Source organism: Lepidochelys kempii, chromosome 5 (genome assembly GCF_965140285.1).
Source record: "Lepidochelys kempii isolate rLepKem1 chromosome 5, rLepKem1.hap1, whole genome shotgun sequence".
Lineage (NCBI taxonomy): Eukaryota > Metazoa > Chordata > Testudines > Cheloniidae > Lepidochelys > Lepidochelys kempii.
The window spans coordinates 80,768,699-80,785,278 of NC_136384.1; the positions used below are offsets into that span (position 1 = coordinate 80,768,699).

Sequence of the window (16,580 nt, forward strand, 5' to 3'; positions counted from 1 at the left end):
GGAATAAATTGCCTAGGAAGATTGTGGAATCTCTGTCATTGTCTAACCTGCTCTCTAAAATCTCCAAACACCTGTCAGGGATGGTCTAGATCAGGGATCAGCAACCTTTGGCATGCAGCCCATCAGGGAAAGCCTCTGGTGGGCTGTGGCAGTTTGTTTACCTGCAGGTTTGGCCAATCGCGGCTCCCACTGGCCGCAACTCGCCGTTCCAGGCCAATGGGGGCTGCCGGAAGCGGTGTGGGCTGAGGGATGTGCTGGCCGCCTCTTCCGGCAGCTCCTGTTGGGGTCACAGGGCATGGCCGCTAGTTAAGTTGAGGGGATGGAAGATCATGAGTGTCGAGGAAGTCTCTTTGCTCTAGGCCCAGGTGCCCTTCTCAACCCCCCTTCACAGAATTCAGTCCTGGCTGGCCTGAGAAAGCCCTTGTACTCCCAAAATAATGCTGCAGCTAGAACTGTTTTGTGTAGGTTTTGCTGGCGCCAAGTTAGGATAACGGCAGGAATCAGCTACAAGCCTTATTAATCGCAAGGCTAAGCAGGCTGTGCTGTTGTTTTGAATTGCTAAAATGCTTGTTAAAGATTGCCGGAAAAAGTATTGTTGTAACCCATATAAGGCAAAGCAGTTTTACTTGGCTGATGTGTAATGCAATAGAGATAAGGAGTATAAAGGTATGTGACTCTGCCTGCTCAGTGTGCAGGATTTGAGATTCTTTTCTCCCTATACCTTCTTTGGAGCTCCAAATAAACTTTTCTGCTTCTCCACTCATTGTGTTTATTGGGTGATGCATACCGGGCAACGAACCCCTGCTGTGGCTTGCCTCTGGCACTGGGTGCCGGCAACACTCCCATTGGCCTGGAATGGCGAATCGCAGCCAGTGGGAGCTGCAGTCGACTGAACCTGTGGATACTGCAGGTAAACAAACTGACCTGTCCCACCAGCGGATTTCCCTGACAGGCCGCATGCCAAAGGTTGGCAATCCCTGGTCTAGATAATACTTAGTACTGCCTTGAGTGCAGGGAACTGGGCTAAAGACCTCTGGAGCTCCCTTCCAGTCTTACAATTCTATTATTCTATTTAAAAGAGAGCTTTCAAATGTCACTGCTAAGAGATAGCTTGTGCTAAAACAGATTGAATGAGTTCATTTTTGTTTTAAAAAGCAAGATTTATTTCAGTGAGTATACTCACTTGAGTAAAGATAAGTGTTTGCAGGAGCAGGGCTTCGTGCTTTCCTAAATATATATGCACATCCTACAAACTGGAAAAACAAATATTAAATGGTGTCTCTCTGAGATACATATAGGAAAAACCTTTATTTCACAAGAGACAAATTCTGAATGAAAAAAAGAGCTGGAGTACTTCTGGCACCACAGAGACTAACACACTTATTTGAGCATAAGCTTTTGCCAGCTACAGCACATTTCATCGGATGCATACAATGGAACATATAGTAAGAAGATACATATACACATACAGAGAACTTGAAAAGGTAGAGTAAGAGGCTAATTAATTAAGATGAGCTCTTATCAGCAGGAGAAAAAAACTTTTGTAGTGATAATCAAGATGGCCCATTTAGGCAGTTGACAAGAAGGTGTGAGGATACTGAACATGGGGAGATAGATTCAATATGTATGAATCTTGGCAGGTCTGCTGGGCTAGTCCTAGAAGTGGGGGGTGGGGTGGGGTGGGACGATGTGTGCGGGGAAGGGGCAGCCTGTGTGGGTCCTGAAGTGATGGGATGTGGCTGTGTGTGAGGGGGATAGTTTGGTGGGTCGTGGGTGGGGTGATGGGTTGTAGCTGTGTGTGCATAGAAGGTTGTGTGGGTTGCAGGGTGAGTGACAGGATGGGGCCCTGTGGCTGTGTGGGCGCGCAGAGGAAAGCAGGACGGGGTACGGGAACGTGCAGCAGCCAGGGAGCCAGTGTTGTGGTGCGGTGCAGCGGAGGGCGGTGTTTGCATGGCAGGGCGCGTGGGGGGCATGGGCAGGGCCGGCTCCAGGCACCAGCGGTCCTAGCAGGTGCCCGGGGCGGCAATCTGAAAGGGGCGGCACGGGTTTTTTCGCTGCGGCGGCAGCTTCCTATCTCCGCAGTCTCGCAGCGGCAACCCCCCAATTGGGCGCGTTGCTTGGGGCGGCAAAAAGCATAGAGCCGGCCTAGGCACGTCTCACTTTTTTTCAGGTTCAAGCAAACCCTCCCCTCCCCCGCGCGGAACGCAGCTGACTCAGCCCTGGGTTGGAGGTATATAAATAGTGGGGAAACTACCCAGTAACGTCATACGCCTCCCACCCAAACCCCTGGAGGCGTGCGGTGGGGGGTTGTGTTTGGGTTTGTAACTCGAGGGGAGCGGGACGTGCTGGGGTGCAGCTGGATCCCCTCACGCAGGCCTCCCCCACCCCACGTCACTTTGTACAACGGCCTCTCTCGGGGTGGGGACAAGAGAGGGAACAAAGAGACGGCCAGGCTGCAGCAGCCGAGGCGGCCCCTGCTCTGGTCGGGGGGTGGGGGACCCGAGGGAAGGAGGGGCCGCAAGAGCGAGAGTGCCTCCGATAGCGCGCCCAAGGGCGGGGCGGAGCGACGCGCGCGCCAGCCATTCGCACGCCTGCTGACAGTTGCAGGCGCTGGCGGCTTTTGAATTTAGTTTCCCGTCCGCGAGAAACAGCAGAGCCCGGCCGGGATCGCTGCCTCATTGGGCAAGGGCGGGTCACGTGGGGGCCGTAGTTGTGGGCGGGAGCTGGGAGAGCCCGGCAAAGCGCGCGCCGGCCATATTGGAGGAGCGCGGAGCCCGCCTGTTTTGTGTTTCATTCTGAGCCCGACCCGAGGGGAAGGAACCGGCGCGCGCGGGCGGGCGGGTTCGCTCTTTGCACCTCCAGGCGCCGGTCTTTTCCCTCGGCGCGTTGCTGGGGCTGCTTCTGCCCTTTTATTTTCCCTCCTTTTTTCCCCCCCTTGTGCCAGCCTCGCTGCGTCTCCGGCTCGCTGATTCTTCGCGCCCCCCCTTCCGCCGCTTTTGTACCGTCCGCTGCTAGCGCTGCAGCTGCCTCTCTCACCCCTCTGAACGGCTTCGGGGCGCTTAGATCAGCGCCCGCCTCGCCTCGCCTCTCGCGTCCCCTCGCACCGTCTCCCGCCCCCCGGCAGCCTCCTGTCCTCGCTGCTCCGCACCCACGGCCCCCGCCGCGTCGCCCGCTCGTCGCCATGGCGGCTTCCACGCCCGTGGGGCAGAGGCCCCGGGGCAGCGCGGCCAGCACCCCGCTCAGCCCGACGCGCATCTCCCGGCTGCAGGAGAAGGAGGAGCTGCAGCACCTCAATGACCGGCTCGCCGTCTACATCGACAAGGTGCGGAGCCTGGAGACCGAGAACAGCGCGCTGCAGCTGCAGGTGACCGAGCGAGAGGAGGTGCGCGGCCGAGAGCTCACCGGTCTCAAGGGGCTCTACGAGGCCGAGCTGGCCGATGCCCGCCGGGCGCTGGACGACACGGCTCGGGAGCGGGCAAAGCTGCAGATCGAGCTGGGCAAGATCCGCACGGAGCACGAGCATCTGCTGGGCAGGTGGGTCACCCCGGCCGCGGGGGGAACGGGCCGGGGATTCCGGGGGCGGCAGAGGGGAGGGCGGGCAGGATGGAGGCCCCGGGCTGGCGCCCTAATGGAGGAGGGGAAGCCCCCTAAGCTGTTGTCGTGCAGTAAATCTCGGGCGGGCAATGTAGCGCGGCCTGAGGTGGGAGAGTTTTAACGGAAATGAATGAATCTGGGCTTCCTCTGTACCATCGTGTAGCAGGGAAGCTTTCCCCCCCCATCTCCATAGTGAGAAGGGAGGCGGGGAGGAGGAGCTCTGTGGAGGGAGTTGCACCATCCTGGAGAGCACTGGCCGCCCCAAGTGCTTCAGTCCCGCCTGGGGACTACAGCATGAGCCCCGCAGATATGCCTCCCCGCAGCACTACGGGCTCTTGTCTTACTGAAGGGGCCGACCGGTCTCTTCCTAGGTTATTCCTCCATAGTAGTGCTTTACAAAGGTAGAGTGCTCCTGCTGTTGCTATGCTGCCAGGCCCTCCTTGTCTGCACCCTAAATCTTTCTGCTCCCCTATTGGCTTTATTTCTGGCCTACGTTACTGTGGGGAACAGATGTCGGTCCCGTCATCAGGAAGCTCGCCCCCCCCCCTTCCCCTCCCCACTGCAGGGGCTTGATCTTCAGCAGAGGAACCTTGCATAAAAATGTTGACCTTCCCCTTTGCAAGAGACAAGGGAGCAGGCCTGCTTTGAGGGGATTGTAGTCTCTCTTCCCATTCATTCTCGCTAGTTGTGAGTACAGTTGCTTGTCTGCTCCAGCTGCTGCCATGTGCTGTAGCTAGTGACTCTCTATGAATGAATGGAGAGGTCCCTGTACTTTCCTGTAGCAGCCCCACATTCCTGACTGGTGATGAGCCTCCAGCTCTCTTGGGGAGGAGGAATGTTGTATGGCATATGAACCTTTCTGGAACAGGGAGGGAAGTGGGTTCAGAGCAGTGCTAAACACAGCCGTTCAGTGCTTGTATAACCTTTCTAGGTACTCGTGGTACTCTGAAACACACTACAGCCTTTTCTAGGTACCTACAACTGTCTGATTTACTAGTTTGCTTTTACAATGTACATCTGTTACGTAATGTCCTTAATACAAAGTATCATGAAGCGCTTGAGTCAATCCTAATACATGGTATCAGTAAGTACTATAGTCAGTTCTTTTTTGGAGGAGAAAAGGAGGGTTCCTAGGCTAAGAATTCACTCTGAATTCAGGTGGCAAGGATTGTCATTAGCTAGATGTGTAGTCTGGGGAGGGCTCTGTGTTGAATCAGAAATTTTTAAAAAAGCATATTGCCAATTGTATTTTAGTTGGGAGAGGTGTATAGTTCAAATAGTAAACTTAATGTTAAAATGAAAGTTTTAGAAGAGAAGTGTCTAGGATTCTTCCTTGCTCTTCTGGTTGTAAAACTTAAATTAGTTAGAGCTTTAATCATGCGTTTTGGTGATGTAGGATGTATGTTTTACTATTAGTGTGATCAAGGAAAATAAATGTCAAATGGGACTTAGAAGTCATGTAGCCTCTAGGTTCAAGATCATTATTTTTTTTTCCAGGGTGCTGATCATTTTCTAAGGGTGATGGATAGTTTTGTTTTGTTTTTTAAATAACTTTTGAACATATGGCTTATTAGAAAACAGAAAAATCCACCTATAGAAAAATTTTTAAAATGAGGCGTCGTGATAAGTGAAGTCCATGATGAAATCTAGTTTAAGAGGATGCTCAAAGACTAAAAATCTTATGCAGCCTTTTCTTTTTCTTATGAATCTCATAGGACAAATCATGCCATGTCCTTCTGTGGATAATTGATTTGTGTAACTTTCTCTTCTGTATAGTTTTGGTCTCTTCAATCCTTCACTTAAGTTTTTGACTCCTACTTATGTATCGTCTGTCTTCTGTTACCTGAAAGAGAGAATCTAATTTAAGTCTAAACATTTTTGCTGTCAGTTGCCTTCCATTTGGTTTGCCTTGAAACTAAGTTAGTTTATGAACTGTTTGAGTGAATATCTCCATTTGTTTCTGCTGTAGCATGATGGACAAATATTCTTAGTGTCAGCTCATTTTCATTGCAAGGAAGTCTTTCCTGCCAAGTGTGGGCCTCAACCATCCATTTCTGCTCAATTTGGGATTTCACTTAAAAACTACGTTTAGTCTTTGTGAAAATATTTTCATATGTAAACTGCTGCACTTGTCTTCGTTTTGACTGCAGACCGCTTCAGAGCCTCTGCTGCTCACAGCTTTGTCAAACAGCAGCAGTGTGTAATTAATAAGACTAGTCAATGTAACTGCTAGTCCTGTGGGCAAGTTGTGAAGTAGTTAAACTGTCAAGATTATTGGCATTCATTGGTTGGCAAACCAAGGAGCCGTACAATGAAGTACTGGTAACTCCTGGGTAGGAGGGCTCAAAAAAAAAATGTATGGTGGAGAGTAGAGCAATGAAGACCTTCACCATTTCTCTGCTGCTGGCAGTCTGAAGGGGCAAAGACAAGCCAAGGAAGCTTTCTTTTCCTGCAGTTCGGTGGGTAAGATTCAGAGGCTGAATCAAAAGTTGTAGGGCTCAGGGCCAGAAGCATCTTAGCAGATGCCATAGCTCCTTCCTCATATGCTGGAGATGCCACTGGGACTGAGCTTCTCATCAAAGCATACTTCTGGACCTTGGGGAGATGTGCTCAAGCTGTCCATCCTCTTCCTCATCTTCTTCAGGCCTTAGTCCTCCAGCTAGTTAGGAGCCTACTGAACTTTTCAAGTCCCATGTACTGTATTCACTTAGGAGTTGTGTATACAGCAAGAAAGGTTCTGTTAGTTGTTTATGATCTAAAATCTGTATTTTCTTATGACTGAAGACCTTCTAACAAGTGTATAGTTCCCTAGATCCTTGCTAGATATTTTAAAATCCAGGTATTCTACAGGCATCCGTTCAAGCTCAGATGTATTTCTGTTCCCAAAATCTTAAACTAAAGTAGAGGCTGTGGTTTGGAGAGCACTTTCTGGTGGTCTCTGGAGAGTTGGCTGACCATGTGTTCCTGGCTTCTTTTTAGCTGTTATAGCTGTGGTGCTTTAGTCTAATCCAGGTGGTTGGGCTTCATATGGGGTAATGTGAGGTTCAGTGTCTGTGACGTACAGGAGGTCAGGCTGGGTGTTCTGATGTTCCCTTCTGGTGGTTTAATTCTAATATTAAAAGGGGGCTAAAATAATTTCTTTAAATCGTCTGAATAATAATGAATGGGAGGACTGGTGGTCCCATAATATCTCAAATTTTGGTTCTCATGAAAGTTTGACAACTCCTTTAGAAGAGGTCTCCTAGTTATTGAGTACTATATTTTATACACTGGTCCCAAGTGCTCTTACTGGTTGTACGGTACAGGTTTCCTACCTTCTTTGAGCTCTTTTACATGTTGTTACATCCTCTCACCACAGACATCACTTCCTCCTTTAGTCCATACAAAAAGCTGCCACTACACTTTTTTCCTTGCCTCCTTTTTTATTATATAACTGCTCTTTGAATTCTTCTGTTTGGCTTTCCACCTGAGAATTCCATCAAATTCAAGCTTTTTGTCACTTTGAAAGTGTTTTATAAGTCGGCTCTTGCCTGTTTATCCTCCCTTGTCAAGCTTAGTTTTATGCCTCCTAGCATCCACCAGTGCTCACAACTTCATCCACCTGTTTTAGATTTTCACACAGTTGCCTATGTGTAGTCCTCTGTGTATGGTATGACCTCCTTGAGCTCATCTACAAGGGCCCTATCCTGTCTACATTTAATATATTCATTGCCCAGTTTGAGTATTCTTTCTTTCTAGGAAGGGTGAGCTGGAATAAAATGAACATGGGATTTCATAAGTGGACTAGCATTCGTTTTCATGACAGGCTGAGTTTTCACTGTGGCAGTTGTCCAGTGGCTAGGCACATCTGCTCTCTCTCTCCTCATGGGAATTAAGTGGTGAAAGCAGCTTTTAAGCAAACACTATAGCTGAATGAAGATACTTGTTAACGTTGTAATGATCAAGAGGAACTAACGTCTTGTGTTTTGATTTTTTTTTTACTAAATCTTATCATGCAGTAACAGTAACTTCTTTTGCTTCATATCTTAAACCAGTTTTCCTTCCAGATTCTTTGTTTTCAAGGAAGGAATTTCTGAGCTGGGATTAGACAATGAATAGACTCAATGTGGGTTTGATAGATGGGGCAATAGCTTGAGTGACTAGGCATGTGTTAAGCACAGTACAGCTGCTGTACAGGGCAACTGTTCAGAAGAACCCTGCTGTCTCAAGGCAAGCAAAGTTGAAACAGTTGTCCCAGCATTTCCTGAGGTGTACATGTGGTATGTTAAATGGATTGGAGTGCCTGGTTAGGGAAGTTGTCTTAATATGCTTTAAAAAGAATATTTAAAAAACTGGAAAAATATATTGCAGGCAAATCACAGATTAATTGTTCTCGATCAGCTGTAACAGTGCAAGGAGTTATTCAACCTAGGGTGGGGGGCTACATAGAAAAAAAATCTGATTTTTAAAGCATTAAGTTCCTACAGCTCAATTTAAGACATTTGGAGCAATGAGTGCTTTGAACAGGCTCTAATTATCACATTTTTAGTCATTACAGTGCTATTTCTACTGCTGTTACTGTTGCATATATTGGAAATAGGGGAAGGCCTTGATTTGATCTTGGTTTTGGGAACTAGGACTTCCCCCTTCCTCACATGAGTGCCTGCCTCGTGTTCCCAAGAATCATGCCAATTCGCTGCTAAAGTTTCCCTGTGGTTTCATGGGGTTCTGAATAGCCGCTGTGAAGCTGACCTGAATCTTGTTAACTTCACACTGTTGCTGTTTGGTCCAATACCTCTGCTGCTTTTCATAGCTTTACCAATCTGAGATGTCAGGATGATAGCAGTCAGTTAACATTTTGCAAGTGTCTTCTGTAAGCACTTAAAACTTAAGCTTTAATTAAAAAAAATTATTCCGCAAAAATTTATCGCTTGGCATTACTCTCTAGCAGAAGGTTTCTACTTACTTTTGGTGCATAAACTTCTCAAGTTCTGGGTTTGCATAGACACTTGTAAGATACAGGTATATCCAACACTTGTCTAGCTAGCATCTAAAAATACTTTCAGGCTTGATTATATTTTCCTGTATTTACAGGTACACTCTTCTAAATAATGACTTCTGTAACAGCAAAAAAAAGAATATAAATTGAAAATTTGATAATGAAAAATCACTCTTCTGTTTGGTTTCAGAGTAGCAGCTGTGTTAGTCTATATTCACAAAAAGAAAAGGAGTACTTGTGGCATCTTAGAGACTAACAAATTTCTTTGAGCATAAGCTTTCGTGAGCTGTAGCTCACGAAAGCTTATGCTCAGATAAATTTGTTAGTCTCTAAGGTGCCACAAGTACTCCTTTTCTTTTTACTCTTCTGTTTGTAATGCAAACTTAAAGAGCATAAGTAGATAAGGAAAAAATATAAACCAAACACACTCAGTTACTACACTAGACACTCCTTTGGGCAGAGGTGATCAATCTATTAATAGTGACTTGCAGAGAGGAATGGAGAAATTTGGCTTGTACTTTCGTGTTTAATATTTTGAGAGAGCCTGAGACTTTTTCACAGGCTGGAAGACTATGATTGGACAACTAATGAAATGGTGATTTCACAAGTGCCGGGAGAATTAAAGTTGGACAACTCGGGAGCTATCGGGGGATTTTTAGTCAGACTGTTAACAAAAAGTTCTTAATACCTGTTTTCAGTATGATTATCAAAGAACTTCTTTATTCAAAATGTTAAGGATTCAGTACCTTAACCTCTTCAATAGAGTTAGAGCTCACAATAAACATCCTTGTGATATTGTTTGTTGTGAAACAAAATAGGTACGCGCACACAGTTGTTTTGAAGTCCTTTGCATCCCACTTCTAACCCCTTTAGGAAAAATTAACTGTTCCTCTGAGCACCTTTGATATCCGCAAGCATGAGATCGGGGTGACTGGTGGTATATGCTTCCAATAACCAGAGTGTTTTCTTGTTTGAAGGGTTTCATTCTGAAGGAAAAGAAGAGTGGGGGAAAAAGTGAGGTTCTTTCTGTTTGTTTGAATGTCAATTTGAAAAGTGAGACAACATTCTAAAACTACTGTTAACCACCAAGTCTGGATTAAATGTTTATGGGGATATTTTCCTGAGTAAGGAGTGCTGAATAGGCCTCTGAGTAGATAAGGTGGATTCAAGCACTTTTATTTCTGAGTAGTTTAACAGATGAGACACTTCTTAGCCTAGGTCAGCGGGGCCCAACCTTTTTACACAGGAGGGCCACATAAACCTAAGCACAATCTTGTATGGGCCAAACAGATTCTACATATTTTAATAAAATTTAAAGTCACCTGTATTGATTTAGATTTTAAATTCAGCTTATTTTGCATGTATTTAGATAGAAACAACCTATGCACAGTAGCATGTGTAAACTAAAATAATGTAAACATGATGATAAAATGCTAATGAATCCGCTGTTCAATAGTATATTATGTTGAAGCAGGCTGCGGGCCCTGTGAGATGCTCTGGTGGGCCGTTGGTGATTTAGGATCTGAGTGATGGCTCATCACTTAATTCTAATATAAGTGGCTAGCTTTGATTTGGTAGTTTGCTCTAATAAAAATATAGGTTGTGTGATGAGAACCAGAGCCAAATTACCATATGGAAAGCTAAAGGAAAAATTTATGGTGAGGAAGGAATTGGTTTACATGTCAAAACAGAAGTAAAGGTGATCCTACAAACACTAATGCTTTTATAAGAGAACCTCTCATCTGATCATTAAGTTTAAATGTAAATGTTTCCCTACTGAAAGTTGGCTTTACTGTCTTACTACTCTAGAAAACAAAATCTGGAAAACTGATACTACGTATCTCTACGTGAACACAGTGACCAGGTTACTTCATTGCCTCAATCTTATTATATAGTTGCAATGGAAAAAGAGCTCAATAAGTGCATCAAAACCATGTGTTAATCATTGTACCAAAGCAGTGAATGTGATTGGTCAAGAGTGGCAGTTCAGAACACTTACTACTACTGACATAATGCCAATGTAGTGTGAATGCTGGTGAAATATGGACTGATCCCATCACTTTGCGATCGTAGACCTGTGTAGCTGTGTCTACACCAGCTTTATCCTTAAAATATGCTTTCAGTGCCGTTCCATGGTATGTAGCAAAGTTGGGAGTATTAGTTTAGATAGGGCTTTGGGTGGCAGCTTTAACAAGCATCTCATCTGAACCTGTTTAGAGCTAGACAAGATGGGTTTTAAAACTCTGGTCACTGGTATTCTTTGCCCCATCTATGCTATTGCTCCTGTTGGTAGAACTACGTTGGTGAGAATTTTTAAGGGATAAAAGATTATTGTAGACAGGCCTTAGTTTTTCCTTAATTTAAATACTTTACTTGTCTTCATAATAGAGGGATCCAGGCTCTTAAAACAGCAGCAGTTAAACTTCACTTTACTATAGGTCTCTCTTTGTTTAGCAGTTAGTAGGTTACGTTCAGGCAAGCCCCATTGAGGATGCTTGTGAGAGAGACTCTGCCATCTGTCATTATACTTTAAAACATATTTCTCCTCTACCTAAATTTCAGTAATAATTAGGACTGTTGATTAATTGCAGTTAACTCATGCGATTAACTCAAAAAATTAATTGCACTATAAAAATGATAAAAGAAATAGTATTTTTCAATTCACCTCATACAAGTACCATAGTGCAATCTCTTTATCGTGAAAGCACAACTTAAAAATGTAGATTTTTGTTGTTGTTGCATAACTGCACTCAAAAACAAAGCAATGTGAAACTTCAGAGCTGATGAGTCCACTCAGTCCTACTTTTTGTGCAGCCAATTGCTAACAGAAACAAGTTTGTTTATATTTACGGGAGATAATGCTTCCCGCTTCTTATTTACAAAGTCACCTGAAAGTGATACCAGACATTTGCATAGCACTTTTTTGTAGCTGGTATTGCATGATATTTACGTGCCAGATATGCTACACATTCGTATGCGCCTTCATACTTTGGCCACCATTCCAGAGGACATGCTTCCATGCTGATGACGCTCCTTTAAAAAAATGAGTTAGTTAAATTTGTGACTGAACTCTTTGGGAGAGAATTGTATGTCTCCTGTTCTGTTTTTTACCTGCATTCTGCCATATATTTCATGTTATAGCAGTCTCAGATGACCCAGCATGTTGTTGGTTTTAAGAACGCTTTCACTGCAGATTTGACAAAACGCAAAGAAGATATCAATGTGAGATTTCTAAAGATCTCTACAGCACTCAACCCAAGATTTAAGAATCTGAAGTGCCTTCCAAAATCTGTGAGGGACAAGGTGTGGAGCATGCTTTCGGAAGTCTTAAAAGAGCAACATTCCGATGCGGAAACTACATAGCCTGAACCACCAAAAAAGAAAATCAACTTTCTGCTGGTGGCATCTGACTCAGATGATGAAAATGAATATGTGCTGGTCTGCACTGCTTTGGCTGGTTACCGAGCAGAACCCATCATCGGCATGGACACATGTCCTCTGGAATGGTGGTTGAAGCATCAAGGGATATATGAATGTTTAGCCCATCTGACATTAAATATCTTGCAACGCTGGCTACAACAGTGCCATGCGAATGCCTGTTCTCATTTTCAGGTGACATTGTAAACAAGAAGCTGGTAGCATTATCTCCTGCAAATGTAAACCAACTTGTTTGTCTAAGCAATTGGCTGTAGGACTGAGTGGACTTGTAGGCTCTAAAGTTTTACATTGTTTTATTTCTGAATGCAGTTATTTGTACATAACTCTGCATTTGTAAGTTCAACTTTCATGCTAAAGAGATTGCACTACAGTACTTAAAAGAAATAGTATTTTTCAATTCACTTTTATAGTGTAAATATTTATAATAAAAATATAAAGTAAGCACTGTACGCTTTGTCCTGTTATTGAAATCAATATATTTTTGAAAATGTGGAATTCATGGCAGTTTAGTGCCTTTTTATTTGAGACGGCATTAGACACTTGAAAGTCAAAGTACATGAAGGAGCACAGTTTTGAGCTAATCTATGAGCATATTAGTAAACAGGTATTTACTTAACTATGTACTCTCCCTCTTTATGGAGGAAAAATTAGATAAAGTTGACAAACAAGAAGAGCTTTTGCTGTTAAATAAGAACTATAAACATGCATACTGTGTATTGTCTTGTTATATATAGTAGTTTTTCTTGTGCCTGCAAAACTCAAACAGTTTTACTGATCTTGTTGAAACAAACTCTCAGGTTCATTTAGAGCTGTGGTGAATGACACATTTTTAAGGGTTACAAAGATTTCCAGTGGAATGGCTCTTTCGCTGTATGTTGTGGTACCACTCTAGCAGAGCGACCAGAAAGTCTGTAGCTTTTTCTTTTTAAAATATAGGGATTAGCTATCCAAATACAAATTTGACTATGTAATTAGACTACTTTTTAAAATTAATTCTATACTTTTTTCCCTTCTGATTTTAAACTGGTTAAATTTCGCTAAAATTTAGCCAATCTTATTAGAAATGTGAATTCTTAAAATGGCTCTTCTGAATATGAGATACACACATGGATTGATACTATCAGTAGTATCAGTTGAAAAATAAATACGGGTATTTTGCAACTGAAGTTTGGGTTCTGGTCATGTTGTTGTCCTGTGGCTGAATCTATATTACACATTTTTCTTTCCACTGTTACCAGCAGTGGGAGCTCTAATTTAAACCATCTGCCTGTATTTTACCATCATTTGTGTATTCTGAACAAAAGGTGTATCAGCACATGTGGATTTGCATTGAAATAATTAAAGTTGTGAGTTATAGCTGGTGGTAATATGGTTCCAGTTACTGTGTACACAGGCCCTAACTCTGCTCGAAGCATGTTTAAATATATGGTTAAAATGCTGTGGCAGACTACAAAATTTACCCCCCACTGTTGGATCTGTGTAGTAATAGCAAAAATGGACAACTGTTTAAAAAAAAATAGAGTGTAGTGAGAGTCTGAAATCTCTGCATATGGGTTATATTAGTATTCGGCTGATAATAAACTGCAATGATTCACTCTGTAAATACCTAAGATAGCTCAGATCAAAGTTCTAGTTGTACAAATAGTGACTTTGATTGCTAAGTTTCTTAAATTAAAGCCTGCCATCTTGTGGTTGTAGTAAAAATTGTCTGAAAATGTGTTTTTTGAGCTTGCTCTGTGATTGGCACAAATCTTTTAGCCATTTGGTGGCAGCAAACTGGGCTACAACTGAATATGTTCTCTCGTTGGTGCCAATCATCTTTCTTTTATTCCTGCAAGAATATTTGTGTGTGCTTACTAGTAAATCTAATTCCTGTATTCTTGCTGCTGACAAATACTGCTAATTGTGATCTTCAAAAGTTTTTAAATTGGATATAGCCTTTTTATACTCTATAAAGAACAGGTCTTCTAGGCTTTTGTACTTTAAAAGAGGAGACTAAGGGGGGATATGATAGAGGTATATAAAATCATGAGTGGTGTGGAGAAAGTGAATAAGGAAAAGTGATTTACTTGTTCCCATAATATAAGAACTAGGGGCCACCAAATGAAATTAATGGGTGGCAGGTTTAAAGCAAATAAAAGGAAGTTCACACAGCGTACAGTCAACCTGTGGAACTCCTTGCCTGAGGAGGTTGTGAAGGCTAGGACTATAACAGGGTTTAAAAGAGAACTAGATAAATTCATGAAGGTTAAGTCCATTAATGGCTATTAGCCAGGATGGGTAAGGAATGGTGTTCCTAGCCTCTGTTTGTCAGAAGGTGGAGATAGATGGCAGGAGAGAGATCACTTGATCATTGCCTGTTAGGTTCGCTCCCTCTGGGGCACCTGGCATTGGCCACTGTCGGTAGACCGGATACTGGGCTGGATGGACCTTTGGTCTGACCCAGTATGGAGGTTCTTCTGGAAAAGTAATTCAGGAATGTCAAGTGTGTGCTTCTGGTTTTGGTGGGAAACTTTTTTTTTTTTTTTGCTTTTGGGAGCTCAAACATCTTAATTAAAAGGAGTAGGAGTTGTTGTGAATCTTCAGCACAGATGTCCTTTGTTCAAGACATGAAAAATAGTCATCCTTTTTGAAAGCGTAACTAAAATTACTTACCTCTCTTAGGCCTGGGCTACACTGTGGGGTTTCAAACTAAGATACACAACTTCAGCTACGCTATTCACGGCATTGAGTCAACCATGGCGGCTCCCCCGTCGACTCTGCTTACTCCTCCTGCCAAGGTGGAGTACAAGCATTGATTCGGGGATCAATTTATCGTGTCTAGACAAGACGTGATAAATCGATCACTACCCGCTAGTGAAGACGTAGCCTTAGAGAGACAAGGTGGATGAAGCAATATCTTTTATTGCAGCAGTTCTCAACCGGGTCTGTGGCCCCGTGGGGCTCTGCGAGCCCTTTCAAGGGGTCAGTGGGGCCCCACAGCTGAAGCCCTGATCCTCAGCCCCCCCCACTGGGCTGAAGCCCTGAACCCTTGGGCAGAGTTGGGGATATGGAAGACATTGCCCTCCACACCCCCCCCTCCCCCCGCCGAACTGTAGTGCAAGAGCACAGCAGTCCTGCAGTCCTGGAGGTAGCTCCACACCTCCCGCCACCCCACAACTTCTCTTCCCGCCTACTGGCCAGGTTGGAGGCAGGAAGCCGGAGCCAGGCAGTGCAGGGCAGCTGCTGCTCTGGCTGGTCCTATAGAGCAGGCAGTGTCAGCATTCCCTCCTCTCCTGCTGGTGCCCCAGGTTGAAGCTGCTCCTCTACTGCCAGCCCCCTTTGCTCCCATGGAGGCAGCTGGTAAGAGCCCCCTAGGTGGGGAGACCTGGCCCTGTAGCTGGCAGACCCCTCTGGGGACAGGGACTGTAGGAGAGTCCTGCCAGAACACATCCCTTAATACCCCTCTCCCTACACCCTGAGCTACCCCTGACTGCACACAGCCCCTAGTCCTGTGTCCGCTACCCCCCTCCGTGCATCCTAAGCTGTTTTTCAAACTTTCTGAGCTAAGCTCCCCACGTTTGAGTTATAATTTTTGGTCACATGCCCCCCACCACCACCCACACCCAACCCAGACGGGCTGGGTGGCCTGCTGAGGTGAGTTGGGGGGTGGTGGCACTCCTTCCTTGGACTCTACCATGTGGAGGTGACTCAAGCCCCCCTGGCCCTTGCCCCCCTCCCTCAAAATAGAAGTCAAACTCCACCTATGTCCAAGACTCCTGTCCTGAGGCTCTCCCCCTGGGTCCTAGAGTTTTTATAGAATGTTAAGGGGGACCTCAGAGAGAAAAAGGTTGAGAACCCCTGTTTCATTGGACCACCTTCTGTTGGTGAGAGAGATAAGCTTTCGAGTGTCTCCCCCCATCTTGTGTCTCTAATATCTTGGAACCACATGGCTACAGCAACATTGCATTTCCTCTCTGTCTGTCTTTCAGTCTCTTGTGATGTCATTTTATGAGTTCTGTGTTCACTGTTTAGAAATTCAGGTCTTGTCCACTCTGAAAGACTAATGTAAAACAAAACCAAATCAAAAGCCTCCCCAACATTTTTTTTTTTTTTTGGAAGTCTGAATATCTTTTCTGACAGTAACACTCAATTTTTATTATAGCAGTTTAAACCTGCCTTCTGTGTGAGGCTATTCTAGCCAGTGGTGTGTTACTTGATTCCCTCTTCTCTTGGGCACCCGTGGGACAAAGGTGATGTGCTACTTAGCTGTTTTTAAAAAAAAGCTTCTACTGAATGCAGCAGACAGTGAAATTTAAAGGGAGTCGATTTAAATCACACTTATCTGAAACACTTAAGTACTTTAAGAGTAATCTGCGGCAATACTTGTAACTGAAAGATTAAACATAAACTGAAAGAATCTTTTTACTTTGTTTATATGACAGAAGATTGTATGATTTTTTTTATGTGGTCATTCCCCTGAAGCAGAGTTGGAATATTGTTTATGTACTAGCATCTACTGGACAAAACTGTCTTCATTACTGTTTCAGAAAGCATGACTGGCTGTGTCTACCCTAAGAAAATGGGGAGA

The 16,580-nt window shown here is 44.4% G+C and overlaps 1 protein-coding gene across 1 annotated transcript in view; it reads left to right on the forward strand.

Moving 5' to 3' along the window:
* The first annotated feature begins 2,737 nt into the window (after positions 1–2,737).
* LMNB1 (lamin B1) overlaps positions 2,738–16,580 on the forward strand; it is a 41,173-nt gene continuing 27,330 nt past the window's right edge. Inside the window, exon 1 of the mRNA XM_073344853.2 lies at positions 2,738–3,534. Coding sequence (XP_073200954.1) covers positions 3,182–3,534 — 353 coding nt within the window. The 5' untranslated portion in view covers positions 2,738–3,181. The remainder of the gene's footprint in view (positions 3,535–16,580) is intronic.